Source organism: Pholcus phalangioides, unplaced genomic scaffold (genome assembly GCF_987345545.1).
Source record: "Pholcus phalangioides strain wild (caught in Gottingen) unplaced genomic scaffold, Ppha-v1.0 ptg000039l_1, whole genome shotgun sequence".
NCBI lineage: Eukaryota > Metazoa > Arthropoda > Arachnida > Araneae > Pholcidae > Pholcus > Pholcus phalangioides.
In genome coordinates, this window is record NW_028301625.1 from 13,051,318 (window position 1) to 13,068,341 (window position 17,024).

Below are 17,024 nucleotides of genomic sequence, written 5' to 3' on the forward strand. Positions count from 1 at the left end.
CATTACTAACTTTTTTAAAAATCGAAAAAAAAAAAAAAAATATATATATATATAGGGATAACATATTACCTTTCACTTGAGTCATGGAAATTAGTACATTATTAGTTTTTTAAAAATGAAAACGAGTAAATTTTTTTAAAACTTTTTCAAAAAGTCATCCGCAAGTAACAGCTTCTATATCTCTGATTTTATCTTTCTGCAATAAAACCGTTTTCAAAGTTTACATAGGTATAGGTCTAGTTAATTTTTCCGAAAGTTCCACTTTCATCATTGATCCAGAATTTTCGTCAAACGCTTGCAAAATTTCAACTGTGCCACCTATAAAAAAGTTTGAAGGATTCGATGATACAAAATTTATATCTTTCCAAAGCATTTGAATTCTAGTCGGAGAGAAAACGTCGTATAATTGAAGTTATGCGCTGTATAAATGAAATATATTACCAATAAAATGCATGCAGACGGACAAAACGTCGTATAAACGGGGTGCCAGTGTAGTTGAAAATTCAAACGCACAAGGAGGGCTAAAACTCATTGTCCGGGGTGGAAAGAAAAAGATACAATTTTAGTACCATTTCAATGAAACAAGAATTTTTTTCCTCTCTTTTATGTGTGGTATATGTTTGAATTGTCAAAAGAAAAATTCTATTTTGAGTGAATAAAGAGAGGGTAGAAAACAAACATACAAAAGCTTTGGTGATTCAGTGAGAGGAATGTCAGCAAGGTATATACTGTCTCTCTGTGTTGGTTGCTCTTCACATATACACACACATACGTCAAAAAGGTGCAATTCCCACAAGCCACGCACATCATCCAATGACGCACGTTTCTCTCTTTTGTGTGTGCATATGATCTTTCAATGTTTGCAAAAGCTGTAGGCATGCTTTGCGTGTTTAGTTTTACACCGATAAATAGCAAAATCGATCAACAGCAATTAGTTTTGTATGCGTATAAATCTTTCAATAAGCCCGATTCGAAATAAATTCATTAAGCGCGAAACTTTGCGCATAGGCCCATCTCAAATCTCAAGGAACACAAACGCAAAAACTAACTTTATATATTTTTTTTTTTCATGGATGTACTGTACGTCCATGAAAAGTTCCACAAACCGATTCTAAAGACACATGAGTTTTTGGACCATTTAACTTCTCAAGAGAATGATTATGAGGTGCCAACACTTCATCTAGTAGGGAATTTGTGAAAATAGTATAGGGAAAGCTACAGAGAAACAAGATACTTGATTCTTTTATAGTACTTTTGACAAAATTATGGGCAAAAGGGAGGAATGATGTCAGCAGAATCCTCTGGACAGAGACTTAAAAAGCTCAGCCCTGACGTATTTATTGCCACTAGAAATTTAATCCTACAACATTCTTTGCAACTGAGACTAAAGCAAAGGAAGGGAATCACATATGAAAGTCAAAACTGTATAAATGCATTTATAAATTTAAGGGAAAGTTTAACATGGATGTTTCTTAAGGAAAAAAACAGGGTTTTAGACTCTGCTCTGCTTTTGGAATAAAATATCCAATTGGAAGCCCTGAGGAGAAAGAGGGAAGAAGAAAAAACTCACCAACAGAGGAAAAATGAATTAATTATGCAAAACAGTAAAGTTTAATCAAGAAAACTCTTTAATTAGAATTTCAACAATTAATTTTTATGCTCATACCAGTAATCCCCTTCGCAATGAAGAACATCGAAGTATACGCAGCATTTAATCTAAGTTTCATTCTTTTTTTTTCTTACCGACAATTTATTATTTAATGTTTTTAGAATCCCGGCTTTGAAATTAGCAGCTGCTGCTGCTAATACACTTTAATCTCCTTACGGTAATATCTTCTATTATAGCCTGTCTAATTAGAACATATCCAAAGACCTCGCGAAGAATAATGAAAGAAAAGCTATCAACAACTCCTTAAGGTGGCGAATAATCTGTACAGAAATAAGAAAGCAAAATTCATTTTTGAGACTGACAGAGAATTGTCTATACATGTAAAAAAAAAAACAATTACGCAAAACTGTACAACTGGTTTTATGTTTTCCACATGAACACAACGAAAGCATCGAATATTAGAAATGTCCATACTAATTGAATAAAGGGAGGGCCTATACGTCGTTTTTATTTCTCGATCATTACGAGACTGAGACTGCTGTTTGAAAGCGTGCAAAGTCATGTGTCGTCCTTCGAGAAACTTTGTGTCATCGTGACACAACAATTCTGTTCCGGAAATTTATAAACGAACCAGGATTCGATCTTTCTAATAGAGACACAAACATTTGTGTAATTAACGAGAAATAAATATCAAAATGTCAAGAGCACATCCCATGGTGAAACGTGCCCTTTCTTGTAAGGCACGATGACGAACGTCAAACTACGTAGACAACCAAACACCAACAAAAAACACACATCAGGGAACAAACATCAGTAGAGATCCAAACCAATTTTGGGCATAGAGAGAGAGCATTATGAGATACTTCGTACTCTCTCTCTCGACAATGGTCGTAGCAGGAGTGGCAAGTATTGATAATCAAAAACAAGAAAAATCCATAGCTGAGTATCGCAGTGACTTATACGTTTCACGTGGTAGATAGAGATCTCAGAAATGTAGCACCAGCAGCAGAAAAAGCAAGGGATGAACAAAAAAAAGTCCTAACTAGATACAGATCTTGGTCCTTTTTGAGGAGAGAGGAAAAAACAGTTGGGACTGTTTTTCTGTGGAGGGCAGGATCATCACGATGGAGAGAAACACAGCCCAAAGCTGAAATATTCTACCCCCTCCCCTTGGTGTATATACGGCATGCACACAAGCAATCTACCATCCCAACTGTGGCCTTCCCTTTACTGGGAGGAGGGAAAAGCAATAGATGGTAAAAAAAGAAGAAAACCTCTCTCTCGTCTGGTACCCCCTGCGGGGGAACCCCTGGGGCAACTAACTGCTTTTGGTACTCCAAACGGGTCAGGGGAGAGATACACACAACACCGAATCCCCTCCCAATGGAACCTTCCTTCTCCGTAGAAAGGGGCTAGTGCTAGTCACAATATAAGCAAGCAAGCAAACCCAGTTCTATGGGCCGGGGACCGAACGGAATAGTAAAAGAAAAAAAAACGTACGAATAATGGCAGGACCATGTGCTACTCATCTACAAAAAATATAAACTGAGGTGTGAAACTCTTAACTCGAAATTATTGATCAGGACGAATCCTGCTTGCCTTCCGTAAGCACTGTTATCGCTCTATATCCACCATAATGACCTACCACGAGGAATTTCCAAAGGTTTGTTTTATTAGTGTAGGCTGACTCATTCATACACTAATAAAACTATTAAAAAATTACAATCCAGTACTTGAGTAAAGTCGCTTCAAGCAAGAGTCTGGATCTAACGAGCAGGTTAATGCATTTGGTTTGATACAATGGTAATTGCATGGCAATTCTGTCGCTTTTAGCGAGCAGGTTTTTTACGGTAGCTCGGATTCAACGGAGATTCAAAAAGAAAATTTTGAAGAAATAAATTCAAAAAGAAGATTTTGAAGAAATAAATTCAAAAAGAAGATTTTGAAGAAATAAATATAAAAATGAAAATTAAATTCAAGAATATATATACAGAATAATGTACTTTTTGTGATGAAGGATGACTTCCATTCAAATGGTTCGACAAAAGGTTCATCACCCTCCTTCATAGGCGCTGGAACCTGGTGGCTGAGACTGAGCCCGCCTTCCGATAAATTTTACGAGGGGGCTGAGGCCAATAATTAATGAATACACAATGCAACGCACCGCAACCTCTCCCGCATAAGAGTTTGAGTCCTGTATATACAGGACAATTGGCAACTTCCAAACTCCTCAATGTTTTCTTCATTTCGGCGCCTCCGCACCCCTTCAGGTTTGTTGTCAATGTTGCACTTGATATAGAGGCAAAGCTGGTGGTCAAAAGACTCTTAATGCAACTTTGTCTAGAATTTAGCATGAAAAATAAATATAAGAAACTCATTACACACACGTATAATCAGAATTACAAAAAAATGACTAATTCAGCTATTGCTCAACTTCCAATACAGACTCCATTTGTTAGTGGTAGTGTGTGAAGATCTACAGCAGAATTTTTTCTTTCCCGTGTGTTGCATTCTTCATTTTTTTGGGAAAAAATGCTAAAAGCAGTTTCCACTGTCAAAATTAAATAGAAATAATCAAGTTTCTACGAAAAGGGGAAAAAATATTTTTAAGCCAAAAATATCGATATATATAATCGATTATATATATATATTTTTTTTTTAATACTAAAAAACAGATTTACCCAGTGACCGGATTTAACGAGCATTTTCGCTGAAAACGAGCTCCTCCTTATAAGGGAGTCGGACTATGTACCCAGAATAAGAACTTTCACTACATTATATTACAGAGAGAGAGAGAGAGAGAGAGAGAGCTTTTGACCAGAAAAGTGGACAAGTAAATAAATAACAACTGTATTAGGGTGGGATAAATGTAGTGGAGATTAAATTAGAAAACGTTATCCAGAGATGATGTGCATAGATAAAGGTTTGGAACCATCTCTCAAAATTCTGTTGGGAAGGTTTCATAGATTTCTCCCTCACAAATAGCATTGTCTCCATTCAGAGTATCAAAGGAAAAACTTTTTTTACCCAGTTTTTCAAAGAAAAAGCCTTTGGTAGCTAAACGAGAGGGTAGGAATAGAGTATATTCTATAGGGGACGTTACAGAGAGAGGGGGAGCTTTGTAACACCTGAAAAGACGACGATAGAAGACTTTTCTGGCAAAAAAGAAAATATATATATATAAAAAAAGACCCCGTTAGCCTTTCTTTGAGGACGCTAGCCATTTTAGAGGGCGAGGAAAACTCCCAGACGAAATAGGTCGTTTCAAGGAGCAAAATCAAAGAAACCTTTGGAGACAACATTTACTTCTCTGGGATGCTATACAAGAAAAAACAGAAAAAACTGCCCAATAAAAAAAATAGGAAAAACAACGTTTTTCGCTTCGAAACTATATCTTTCAACTGTCTCCAGGGTACGTCGATTTTTAAATCAGTTTGATATAAATCATAATTAAAATCACGATTTAAATCATTTGACATTTTTAATCATTTGATTTTTTTTAATCATTTTTTTTCTTTGTATTAACTTCAATGATACTGAAGTAAAAGTAACCAAGGATGGTTGCATGTTATTGAAATGTAGTAAAATTCTTGATTGAAAGAAATATAGATTTTGTAAATATAGACTTAAACCTAATCCCTAGATGCAATGCAGAAAAACATAGGGAGCTAAACTTATAGATATATTTTACAGTATTTGCAATGCATTACAATGGGACAAAACCAGAGAAATTAATTTTTGTATAAAGTTTTGAATTCTATGCCCTAATTGCCGATTTAAAATAATAATAGATGTTGTACCAACATAAATATCGTTGGACTTGAAATTTCAATACTAAAAGTGTCTATTTTAACACGAAAACGTCTAGTCAGCTCGCCTCCTTCACCAAAACTCATTAAATATGTGAAAGAATAAAAATGTATAAATTATTAAGCAACATCATGCAAGTCGGAAATACATGGTAATAAATGCATCCATCAATTGCACAAGAAACAATCTTGTCAATAGAATATGCTTTTCATTTAGTTGATGCTGAATGACCCTTTGATTTTACATCGAGTGAATCGAGAAACCTGCACCATATGTGATACTGAATCGCTGAGCTGAACTAGAAACGAAAATTTACTAGGTCGTCCGAAACCAGTGTCCATTTTGGCACCCCTCTGCCCATAATATTGAAAGAGAAAACAGTAAAATTAGAGCCCTTTCTGATGAAGCGCACTGGACATCAGACTCTTCTGCTCTTCCCTACTTGCGGCTCTGCTGAATCTGAATCGCCATAAGGCAACAAGGCAGTTACTTTATAGTGCGGAGGAGGAGCCCACAGGGTATGAAAACAATCATGATTTTTTTTTTCAAAAAATAAAAAAATCGGATTTTTTTTTATTAAAGTTAACCGACTGCTTATTAATTAAAACAAATCTTGTTAATCATTAATAATGCATATTTTCATATCACCCAACTGCTTTTTTTCTCTTAATCGCTCAAACTTAATTAAGCATTAATGAATTAACTACAAACGAACTACAAGCAGAAAATGCAAACACCAAAAATCTGTTTATGTAACATAATTGAGTCCAAATTAACTTCATGGATTAACATTTTTTTTGTACAAAAAAGTTTTTATTCATGAACCCCCCCCCCTCCACCCCCATTAAAGTGAATGAGCAGTGGCAACTCAGTATCATACATCTGGTGCAGACATCTCAATTCACTTGATGTACAACCAAAGGGCCATTTAGCATCAACTAGGTAAATAAAGCAAGTTCTATTGACAAAATTATTTTGTTGCACAATTGGTGGATGTGTTTCCGACAAGCATGATGTTGCTTAATAGTTTACACATTTTTATTCTTTCACAATGGGTTTTAGTAAAAAAACGAGCAAACTCAAAATTTTAATACGAAAAGTAGTCAAAAGCCCAATGAGATATTTATGTTGATACAACATCTATTGTTATTTAGAATCAGCAATTTCGGGCATAGAATCCAAGGCTTTATGCAAAAAATAATTCCTCTGTTTTATAATCAGGGGAACCCTACTGCCACATTGTAATGCACTGAAAATACTTGATACAGTTTAGCTAAGTTCGACTCCCTATAGTTTTCTGCAATTTTTTTCTACGCACAAAATCTAGAAATAGGGCAGTTTTCTTTCTGCACTGTATCTGGGGATTAAGCTTAAGTCTTTAATTTACCCCCAAAGATCTTCTATATTTCTTTTAATCACAAACTTTACCACATATCAGTAACATGCATACCATACCTACTCCACCAACTCTGGCCATATCGCTATATTGCAATTTACTGCCATTAGTGAGATGGGCTGGAAGTGAAGGCGCTGTCTACCGGTGGTCGCCTCGAGCTCGTTAGGGAAAATATCTTAGCTATATCCTTCCTTCAATATCACTAAAGTTATGTAAAGAAAAAACAAAATTTTTTGATTTAAATCAATGATTTTTTAAAGAAAATCAAGTGATTTAAATCGGCTTACCCTGGGAGCCCTAATAAATAAAAGTACTCAACAAGAAAAATGTTAATCCATGAACTGTTAATTCGGACTCACCTTTCATATTATATAAACACAGAATTTTAGTGTTCATATTTCTTGTTTGTGGTTCGTTTGTTTACTGGTTCATTGCTCGTTTTTTTTTAATTATTGGTTTCTTTTTTTTGTCCGTTTATTCATCAATGCTGAATAAAATTTGTGAGGTTATGTTACAAAATACGCATTTGTAATGATTAACAAGATTTGTTTCAATTAATAAGAAGTCAGTTAATTTAAATTTAAAATATATGATTTAATCCTTAAATGCTCAATTTTTTTCCCGAGCTGATAATTTTTTTCATAGTTATTGCACGTATAGAAAGTCTGAAAAATCTTTTTAAAAAAAAAAACCTATCTCGAATTGTACTGCTTATACGGGGCCTTAAGAAGGCCGCGCAGAGCCTCAAAAATCACACATACAATACATGTATTGAAATTCTACTGTATTACATTCCAAATATATAACTACCTTCTTTGTGATTCAAACTATATAAGAAAAAAAATACGATTTGCAAACCTTCAAGGTAAAAAAAGAAATGCAAACAAAACATTTTAACAAATTAGCGAAATCACAGCCACACATGCAGTGCAACAAACAAAGAGTTGTTGTCATTAATTGGGACATATACAAGCAAATTCAAACTATAAAATGGAAAGAATATGACCTCAGCTTATGTGCGAAGTCAATTCTGAATTTTTTATCTTGAAACTGGCAGCAGTAATGAACGTCTAAAAGACCGTTTGCATATAATGCAAAGCTACGCATTAAAGGGTTAAATAGAAGAAAAACTGATTTAAATTTTAAAAAAATATGATTTTTTTTCACACCCTGACTGCATCCAAACCTAAAACATTGGATGTTTCGGAATCATAAAATCGCGATTAAGTACCTATAAGTATTCAAAACATCACTAAAAGCATCGCCCCTCGTCTTACTCAGAATAAAATGAATTAATTACTGTAAAATTTATACCATTCGATTGTTCGTGCTTTCACGCACAATTAATTACCCTTTATTAGCATAATTTATGCGTGGCGCATGCATTTGCCTATTTTCCATTTGTTGATCGCCGAACAAAATGGGGAGTAGCGAATAATAACGAGAAAAAAAAAAAAAAGAACAAATAAAAATAAATTGATAGGTACAGTGAAACATTAGGTTCCTTATCAAATTTTGGCCAGTTCTTGAAGCAGTCGTACTCTTTCACATATGTTCCAAAGAGGGGTTGGAATCAATAAAAACACAGGCTCGAGCCCTTGTACAGATTTTCTCTCCTCTTTCTCCTTTCTCTCTGTTTTAACAAAAGTTCGCAAAGTCGGAGTTTTCATTTAACATGTGGAAGAATTCACACGCTAGGGGACTAAAAATTCATTTGCTTATCGTACTTATCATTGCAAATGGAAATTTATTTTTTCTCTTTCTTCTCTTTCAAAAACAACATTTTCTGTCTGATTTGTGTTTTCATCCGATTACCCCCTAAAACATCGAATTCTCATTTTTAAAACTTTTCGAAGGGGGGAAAAACTGTCAAAAATACTCCATTTCAAAAATTTTATTTTTCCCTTTTAACTCTCTCTCTCTCGAAATTGCAAAAATTATTTTTTGAATGTATATAACCAGCATAACAACATATTCTTTAGAAAAATTGCTACGGCTGCGTTAATCCAATATCTAATGAATTATCTCGCACGCATACAGAACATGGACAGATGGCCTTGAGGAAGAGATAGAAATGAAAATATAGGGGAGTCGCTTTTCAGATAATATCAGAAAGACTGCTTTATTCGCAAGCCCCACTGAGCCTTAGTTTTAATTTCATTTTTTTCCCATGAGTATGAAATAGCTTGGTCATCCCTTGTCTTCTATTTACAACATCACCTAACCAGCTCTCATTGCCCGTCAAAGTAAAGACTTTCTTAACGAGCTGGGCCGCCAATTTAATGAAGACTCCTGTTTCTTTGACACAAAACGACTTTTTCGCGCGACGCTAGTACACACACACACACACACACACGTTGACGCTAAGAGATTTATAAAGCAAAAAAAGAGCAAAAAGATCTCAAAGAGAGCACAGAATGGGGACCAAGTGTAAGTGAAGAGGGAGGGCTTAACGCTGCAGGATTAAGTGAAACAGACACGACGTACCAACGATATCGTCTTACACCAAAAAGACGTGCGTATGCATGTATATGTGTATATATATGAGATGGTTGAAAAATGTCGGGATGGGGGATGTTATCCTCGTTAACATTCTACATTTCTAGGAGAGATGGCAACAGTTCAGACACCAAAATAATAATAAAAAGAATCAAGAGAGACTTAAAAAAAAAGTTAGCGAGACTTTGCAGCTGTTTAGTGTCAGCTCCAAAGGATTGCTTGGTAGGATCTTACGGTTTCTTTTTTTTTTAAATATATATACAGTACATATCTTCCATCACCACACACACACACACACAGACATCTTTTTCCTCCCTGTCTTCTCTTATTAAAGTGCACTAGAAACACCGTGAAAAAAGCTTCTACGGATCGCGATTGTTGTCGGGAGTGATTGCCGAGAAACCATCCTATATTATCCAAGAAACGCTTCAACGCAAACGTCAACACCGACATATCTGTGGAAAATTATCTAAGTTCAGTGTGGATGTGCAAACAACACGGATTTCACTATAACACTAGTGGAGTTCCTCAAGGAAGTGTCCTGGGCTAGTGATGGGATTGCTAGCAAATTCGCAGATGACGTGAAGCTAATGGGGGTAATTGGGAATCAAAGCGATAAGGAGTTGCTCCAGACCCACTTGAACAGGACTGGAACATAGGCAAATGAATGGAGCATGAAATTTAGCGTTGACAAGTGCATGGTCGCTCATTTTGGTTCGAACAACCCACGTTTCTCTAACGAGTCGAATGGTGTCACTATCCCGGATGCAACTAGGGTCACTAATTGGGGAATTCTCATTGATCAGCGGCTTAGGTTTTCTGAACAATGTTCAGCAGTGGTAAAAAAATCGAATAGAATGCTCGGTTTTATTTTCAAAAAGATGTCCTCGCGCTCTCCTAAAGTCATTCTTTCGCTTTTCCGATGCTTAGTTCGTCCTGCACTGGAGTATGCTGTAATGTTTTGGAGGCCATACCCACGAAGGGACATAGACTTGGTTGAAAGGGTGCAGAGAAGAGCTAGGCGGGTCCTCGTTGGCACATCAACTTGAGTTATGAAGAGAGACTTCATTTTTTGAATATGTTTACCTTGGATGAACGCAGATGTCGGAGAGATATGATCGAAGTGTTCAAAATTTCCAATGGTATGGATAGGATGGACCATGATTTATTAATTCGCCGTCAATCAACTGCTTTTACAAGGGGACACCAGTATCGTTTGGTAAGGGACAATTCTAGGTTATGGTGTCGGCGGGAATTTTTCTCTAATAGGGTTGGGTTGTTAATAAATGGAATAGTTTACCCCGGAAGTAGTAAATTGTAACACCATTGGCACGTTTAAAAAGAAATACGATAAACATGTTGGGGTAAATCGAGGAGCTAACCATACTTAGAATAAGACAACCACAAATACATTTTATGGGTATTGTATAATATTTTATCATGTATATATATATATATATATATATATATATATATATATATATATATATATATATATATATATATATATATTGTTTATCATTTTTGTGATTGTGTGCATTTTTAATTGGGTTGCTGTATTTTAGTAGTATATGACATCCATACTTGTATGGGCATTTTTCTCAGCCACCTCGTTGGTGGCCTGTTGCGGCCTTGTATTTGTATAACAGAATAAGTATACAGCAGGGGTCTTCACCATATAGCCTGCCCAGCTCTTTGGTAGTACGTGTGTAGTATCACTTGGGGTCCGCGAGCCTCTTGAAGTGTCAAATGTGGCCAGCGCTGTATCAACCGTTGAAAGTGCCTGGTCTACGGAAATAGTTCCGTGCACTTCAATAAGCACAGAAAAGAATCGATGTCTATGCGATTAAATAAAATGTTTTTTTTAACAAACAAAAATATACATCTGTACATATTGCTTCATAATTTTTATAATAGTTTCATCTTTATTGGCATTTACTATTTTGCTCGTGACGGTTTCCTATGTTGGAGCAATTTACCAATCGCAAATCTCGAACTCGTAAACAAACTCATTTATAATTCACGCGGCGATTGTTGATCGATGACGAATTCGCGTGAGTAAAACATTACCAACTATAATTGTACGTTTTATGCCTATTCGTTTCCTCTTACTCCTGTCTTTCTGTCTCGCGTGCCAAATTCTCGGTACACGGACGTGTAACAGTTCAATAACAGCCAAAATCTATCTATCTATCTATGAACCAAAATTTATTCAAACGATAGCGTCGAATTTTAAATATGTTGCTTGAAATTAATATATATTCGACAGAGTACACATCAATGATGTGACTTTCCTTCGAAGATTGCCTTGTGTTGTGTCATTTCAAATTTGAACTAAAACCTCTCTGAGGGGACTACTTTCATTTGCTCAGAAAACTGCCCTTTATAGAGATGAACTAATGCGTATGAAAAAAAAAAGCTCAAGACTCGAAAAAATTGGCCCCCACTGGAACAGGAATTTCACTGGATATTTCCAATTACAGCGCCCCCCCCCCCTCCCGGCTTTAAAAAATACAATAGAAATGGCCAAATGGGTGAAATATGTTTTTGTATACATATATTAAGTATATGCTCTTTGCCCCCCCCCCCGGAAAAAGTTGAAATGACGGACCAGCCCCGGGTAAAAGATTAAGCTCCTGTACAAGAAATCACTTGGTTTTAGTTCGAGTATTGGTAATGAATGAATTCCTGTCCGAACTGTATAATCTAGTAGCTACCACTCTTCCATTTTCCTTATGCGTACTATACACATCGTTAATCTACCATCCAGTAAAAAAAAAGCTGTTGAGAGAGTTGAATTTTTTGTGTACACACCTGTAAAGAGCGCTATCGTCACCAAAACAAAACATAGCTTTTTCCCCTCTAGTCATCATTTTCGTCATTTCTCAAAAGAAGAAAAACGAATAAAAGCGACAAAATTAAAAATAATAATAAAAATAAATTTGTGAATTTCTATTCGACGCGACCACTCAAAAACAAGAACTGAAACCCAAAGTTTTCTATCACAGATTGAACGCGCGCCACCAAACAACAAAAACTCCACAGAATCTACACAACAACAAAACGGTAACGAAAAAAAAAAACAGGATGTGAAAAAACGGGAAAGAAAAAAAAAACTAATATAACCCCCCTCCCCTCCTTCATACAGAATAAAATAATAAAAAAAAAATGGAAGAGGAGGAGAGAGAAAAAACTTTAAATTATGTGCTTGAAATGAAATAGCTTTAAAAAAACATAAAACGTTATCAAGACTGACAAATGGCTCTTCTATGACAAATGGGTTCTTAAGGCGAATCTGTTTTCCCTCCTTCGCTCCAACTCTAATGTCCCCATGCACTTGAGGTTCGAGAAAATCGGCCGATCGACTTCGAAATAATATATATATAGATATATAATAATTTTAAAGCAAGAAGACAACAACTCGACTCAACTCAGTGAAGCGCTGCTTCAAACGTGATACATAAATACAATTTCGAAGAAACGCCCACTTTCAATAAAACTGTGTTAATATATTTCAATTTTTGTTCTGTCTTATATATGTTATATATATATGTTATTTGTTTTATTTATAATATACTGTTTGATAAATAAATTTCGGAAAAAACTGGATTAGAAAAACATATTTTTTATTGTATTTGACTGAGTAGAATTGAATTAAATTTGAAGAAAACTAATTAGGTGGAAGTTTGTCCTTAAGTCTGTATTCGGAAATGTTATAGACATAGGTTTGTTAAGAAAAATATCCTTCGTCAATTTAAGGGGAAAGAAACAGTACTTGTTAAACACATTTTTTCAAAATAAGTTTTCATATTCAATGAGTTCTTACATATTAACTAATTCTGTTTTTCAATTAGTACTAGAACAACGGTCGACACTATGTCCTGTTCACTAGCCATATCTTAATCCTAATTTATGCTTTGTTTTGAAATACATTCTGCGGACCCCTTAGTAAACCCTCACGCATCCCCGTGAGTCCACGGACCACATCTTGAAAACCACGGTTCTAATATGAGCCGAATATCGATCATGTAAATACATATATTACCCATGTGCCGTAAAATAACTAACAATGTCTTCTATATGTATCCGTTTATGACGACACTTTCATGTATTTATTTTAAGAATTAAATTTTAGATCTATATCACATTAAAATTTAAGAACAAGTTATTAAATTAATATTTTAATCCTTTTAATAAGTTGAAGTGTTAGGTTAGACTATTATGGTTATGTGTTCCAAGTTTCATTGATGTGCTGGTCACATGCAAGGGCTATTATTTATCGTTATGAAAATGACAATCAAAAATATTATGGTAATGGCTAGTGAAATGAGAAAATGCCATATCTTCGTGATAATTAAATGCATGTGTTTCCGTCGGCTGGAGCAACTTTATAAGCGCATGTATATTTTTCGAATTTCCTCTCAAGTTATTGTGAAGAGATTTATTATTCTGTTGCAAATTAAGTTTCCTTTTAGAATGTAATCTGGTTGCCAGATGTGTATATTTATGTATGTGTACACACACATACACTTAAGATCGCCTACCACGTGATGGATGATAAATGCCCCTTGTGACTGATGGCAGAATCAGCTGACAACAAACTGAATTTTTGGCGCCAAATTTTATTATTCTCCCCATTTCTTTAGTTACCAAGAGATTCAATTCCATTTTAAAACGGAGGATTAATCTTCGAAAGTGACATAGCGTTTATGATTGAGCATTACAAAAGCCATTAAGGTTATTTATGAATTTAAGAATCGATTAAATAAATTTAAATAAAATACGGACTCACCTGTTTTTTCCTTGATTTCACAGAGGACGTTAAACAACGCCGGTTTCATGCGATGACAGTTCAGGGTGTGCTTCCTAAACAGAAAAAGAGATTCTCTGAGTTATTAAACGAATCCACATCTCAACATAAGTTGACACTCTTTTTCAGAACATGAATTTTCTATTATTATTAAAACGCCGGGCGGCGCAGCCGGCGCTCAGTTTGAACATTTTTCTAAGGAATTGGGAAGTAAAAAAAAAGCGGGAAAAGAATCATAAATAAGCGCGGTGCGTGCTCAGATAGGTAGTGCTTTTATATCGACGGAGTGCTGAGAAAGACAAGAAATAGACATGATGCACACAGACAAACGTACCTCGCCTGAGCTTCGTCCAGGCTTTGATCTGTGATGTTCATGATTTGTTGAAGGATCTCGGAGATGTCGTGTTTTCGAGAATCTTGATGGTCTGGAGTGCTCTGTTGCGAGCCCGGGTCAACAACGTGTGGGCCCGGTAGTCCGTACCCGTGCTGGGGCACGACGTGGCCGCCCATGCTAGCTGCTGCCGATGAAGGGTGCTGCGATACCGGGTGCATCATTCTTTGCTGATCGTCCATTCTACGTCGACGTCAACAGTTGTGAAACAAAAGCCTTCGTTCGTTTTTTATTAGCGTGTTTATGTTTCATTTAGCGGCCCGTTCGTAGTCGAGCAGCAGCATCCATTGTGAAAAATGTGGAGACGAGGCCGCGCGACACGCCGTGGGGCTCGAGCCTCTAGCACTGCTTGGTTTGTGCTCTCAATTGAGTGTTTTGATGGGGGAAATCGTTTTTGACGGACAGCGCAGGAGGGTTTGAGCGATAATGCCAGTCAAGCCACTTCGCCATAAAAGATGAGCGTCGGTGCCGTGGCGCTACCTCCTGACGTCACTAAAAGCCTCGTCCAATCGCTTTCTGCCGTTCCAGTCGCATTTCCCTGCTGCATCTGTCAATCAAAACGGCATCGCGGCCCCGCCTACGAAGGATGCGTCGGGCGGGAGCAACCTTTCCCATGTGAATTTTAAACACCCTGTCTCATGGCAGTTATTCGCTCTTTTGGCAACACTGGAGATGAAGCAGTCTCTTTGGCGAAACAGCTGTATCGGAAAAAGAGCGAATTTTTCCGCCAATTAAATTTTTGTGTGTGACCGCTCTTTAAATTCTTGACCGAACTGCATAATTTTTATACACAGTGAAACCTCGCTACAACGACACTCGATATAAAAATAAATCCCTCTACAACGATATTTTTTCATATCTTTTTTTGGAAGTGCTTATAGTCTAATATTAAACTGGTGACGCTCTATATAACGATATAATCTCTCTACAAAGATATTTTTCTTGGTCCGCAAAGTACCGTCATATCAAGATTTCACTGTATGTGATGCGATGATTGGTTATTTAAATACATTTGAGAAATTTCAAAAAATTGAGCATTAATTTATCATATTTTTCTTTAAATGTAACTTTTTAATTAATATAAATTAATTGATTTAATGAAGATAATTAGTAATTATGATTTTAGGAAATGTGTTATGTACCTTGTGGCAAAAAAAAATTTGGGGAATTTTTCTTTCTGTTTTAAAAAAAAAATTTCTGTTCATGGTCATGAAAAAAAAAATTTAGATTGAAAATCAGGATAAAATTTCATTTTTGAAAAGTCATAAAAAATCAAATTTGTTTGAAAACAATTTTTAAAAAATACTGTGAAACTCTCATTATAAACTTATTTGATTCCCAAAAATATTTCATACAAAAATTTTCATCAAAAAATTATTTAAAAAAAATTAAACAAAGCATTGCTCAAATGCAACGTCAGTCAAAAAAATGAGTTAAATTAATTATCTGTGTATACTTGTTTATTTACTCTGAAAAAAAATGTCCCTGAAAAAAAAAGTTCTCACATTTTCTTTCAGCAATATTTAATTTTATTTTGTTATTGGTCATCCTATTCAATTTATTACATTTAGAGGATATTTTATTTGCAGAAGCTGAAAAGGGTCCCAAAAAATATTTGGATCCCGGGCCCTCGAACTCGATAAGATAGATCTGAGAACAGATGACAATAGGGCCTGTTTCTCTCATAAGTTCGGGCTCTGGGCAAATATGAATTCTCGCGGCCCTTATATATAGCGAGTTTTTTTTTTTAACATTTTAACTGGTGGGGTAAAGTAATCACCAGTAAGGAGAACAAGTTTTCGCTCATGAGCAAAAAACTGTTTTTCTTCAAAGATTAAGAGTTATGACTGTTGACAACACTGTTGAATGCTCTTTCTCCAAAATGGCTCACCCAGTGTTATCCAAAAAAATAACTTTGAAGAGTAATTTCACACTTCTCTTCAAAATTAAGAAGGATATTTTTTTAACAAGAGGTTTTTTTTTAATATATTTAGTGATAAATAACTCTATTAAAAAAAAAAAATTTAGGAGGAATTACTGAGTAGTTTCACTCCTCAACGAAATTTGGATTGTAAGGAAGTAAAATTGAATTTTGATGCTTGAATCACACCAATCTAGATGCGAATTGGCGGACACTGAGCTCACACCAGTTTGAATATCTTATAAAATGGCCCGATATATATATATAGTGATTTTCAAGCAGAGGGGAGGGGGGGGGCCTGTGCATTTCATTCAAAATGTAACCAATTTCGAGAACTTGAAATTTGGTTCCCTTAGCATGTGTCCCGTTTCCCCTTAAAAGAAGCAAGGTAACGGCATTTATTAGGAAAACAGTGAAATTCCCAAATACCAAAACCTTTTTTCAGCTCATCACTTTTCTGCGCAAAATTGCTTTCTATTTTGAAAACAGTTGAAATAGTTTAACCCTTAAATGCATTGCTTTACACACGTGCAAAGGTTCCTTCAAACGTTCATTACTGCAGCCACTTTGAAGTCGAAAATTCAGAAT

At 35.5% G+C, this 17,024-nt stretch overlaps 1 protein-coding gene across 2 annotated transcripts in view; it reads right to left on the reverse strand.

The window, feature by feature from the left end:
• Nucleotides 1–14,946, reverse strand: part of LOC149065599 (homeobox protein extradenticle-like) — a 325,830-nt gene extending 310,884 nt beyond the window's left edge. Inside the window, exons 1-2 of one of the 2 annotated variants that reach the window (XM_089253573.1) lie at nt 14,459–14,946; nt 14,107–14,180 (exon numbers count right to left, since the gene is read on the reverse strand). In XM_089253573.1, coding sequence (XP_089109699.1) covers nt 14,107–14,180; nt 14,459–14,697 — 313 coding nt within the window. In that variant the 5' untranslated portion in view covers nt 14,698–14,946. The remainder of the gene's footprint in view (nt 1–14,106; nt 14,181–14,458) is intronic. The other variant, XM_089253574.1, reaches the window with a different exon arrangement.
• Between the last annotated feature and the right edge of the window lie 2,078 nt (nt 14,947–17,024).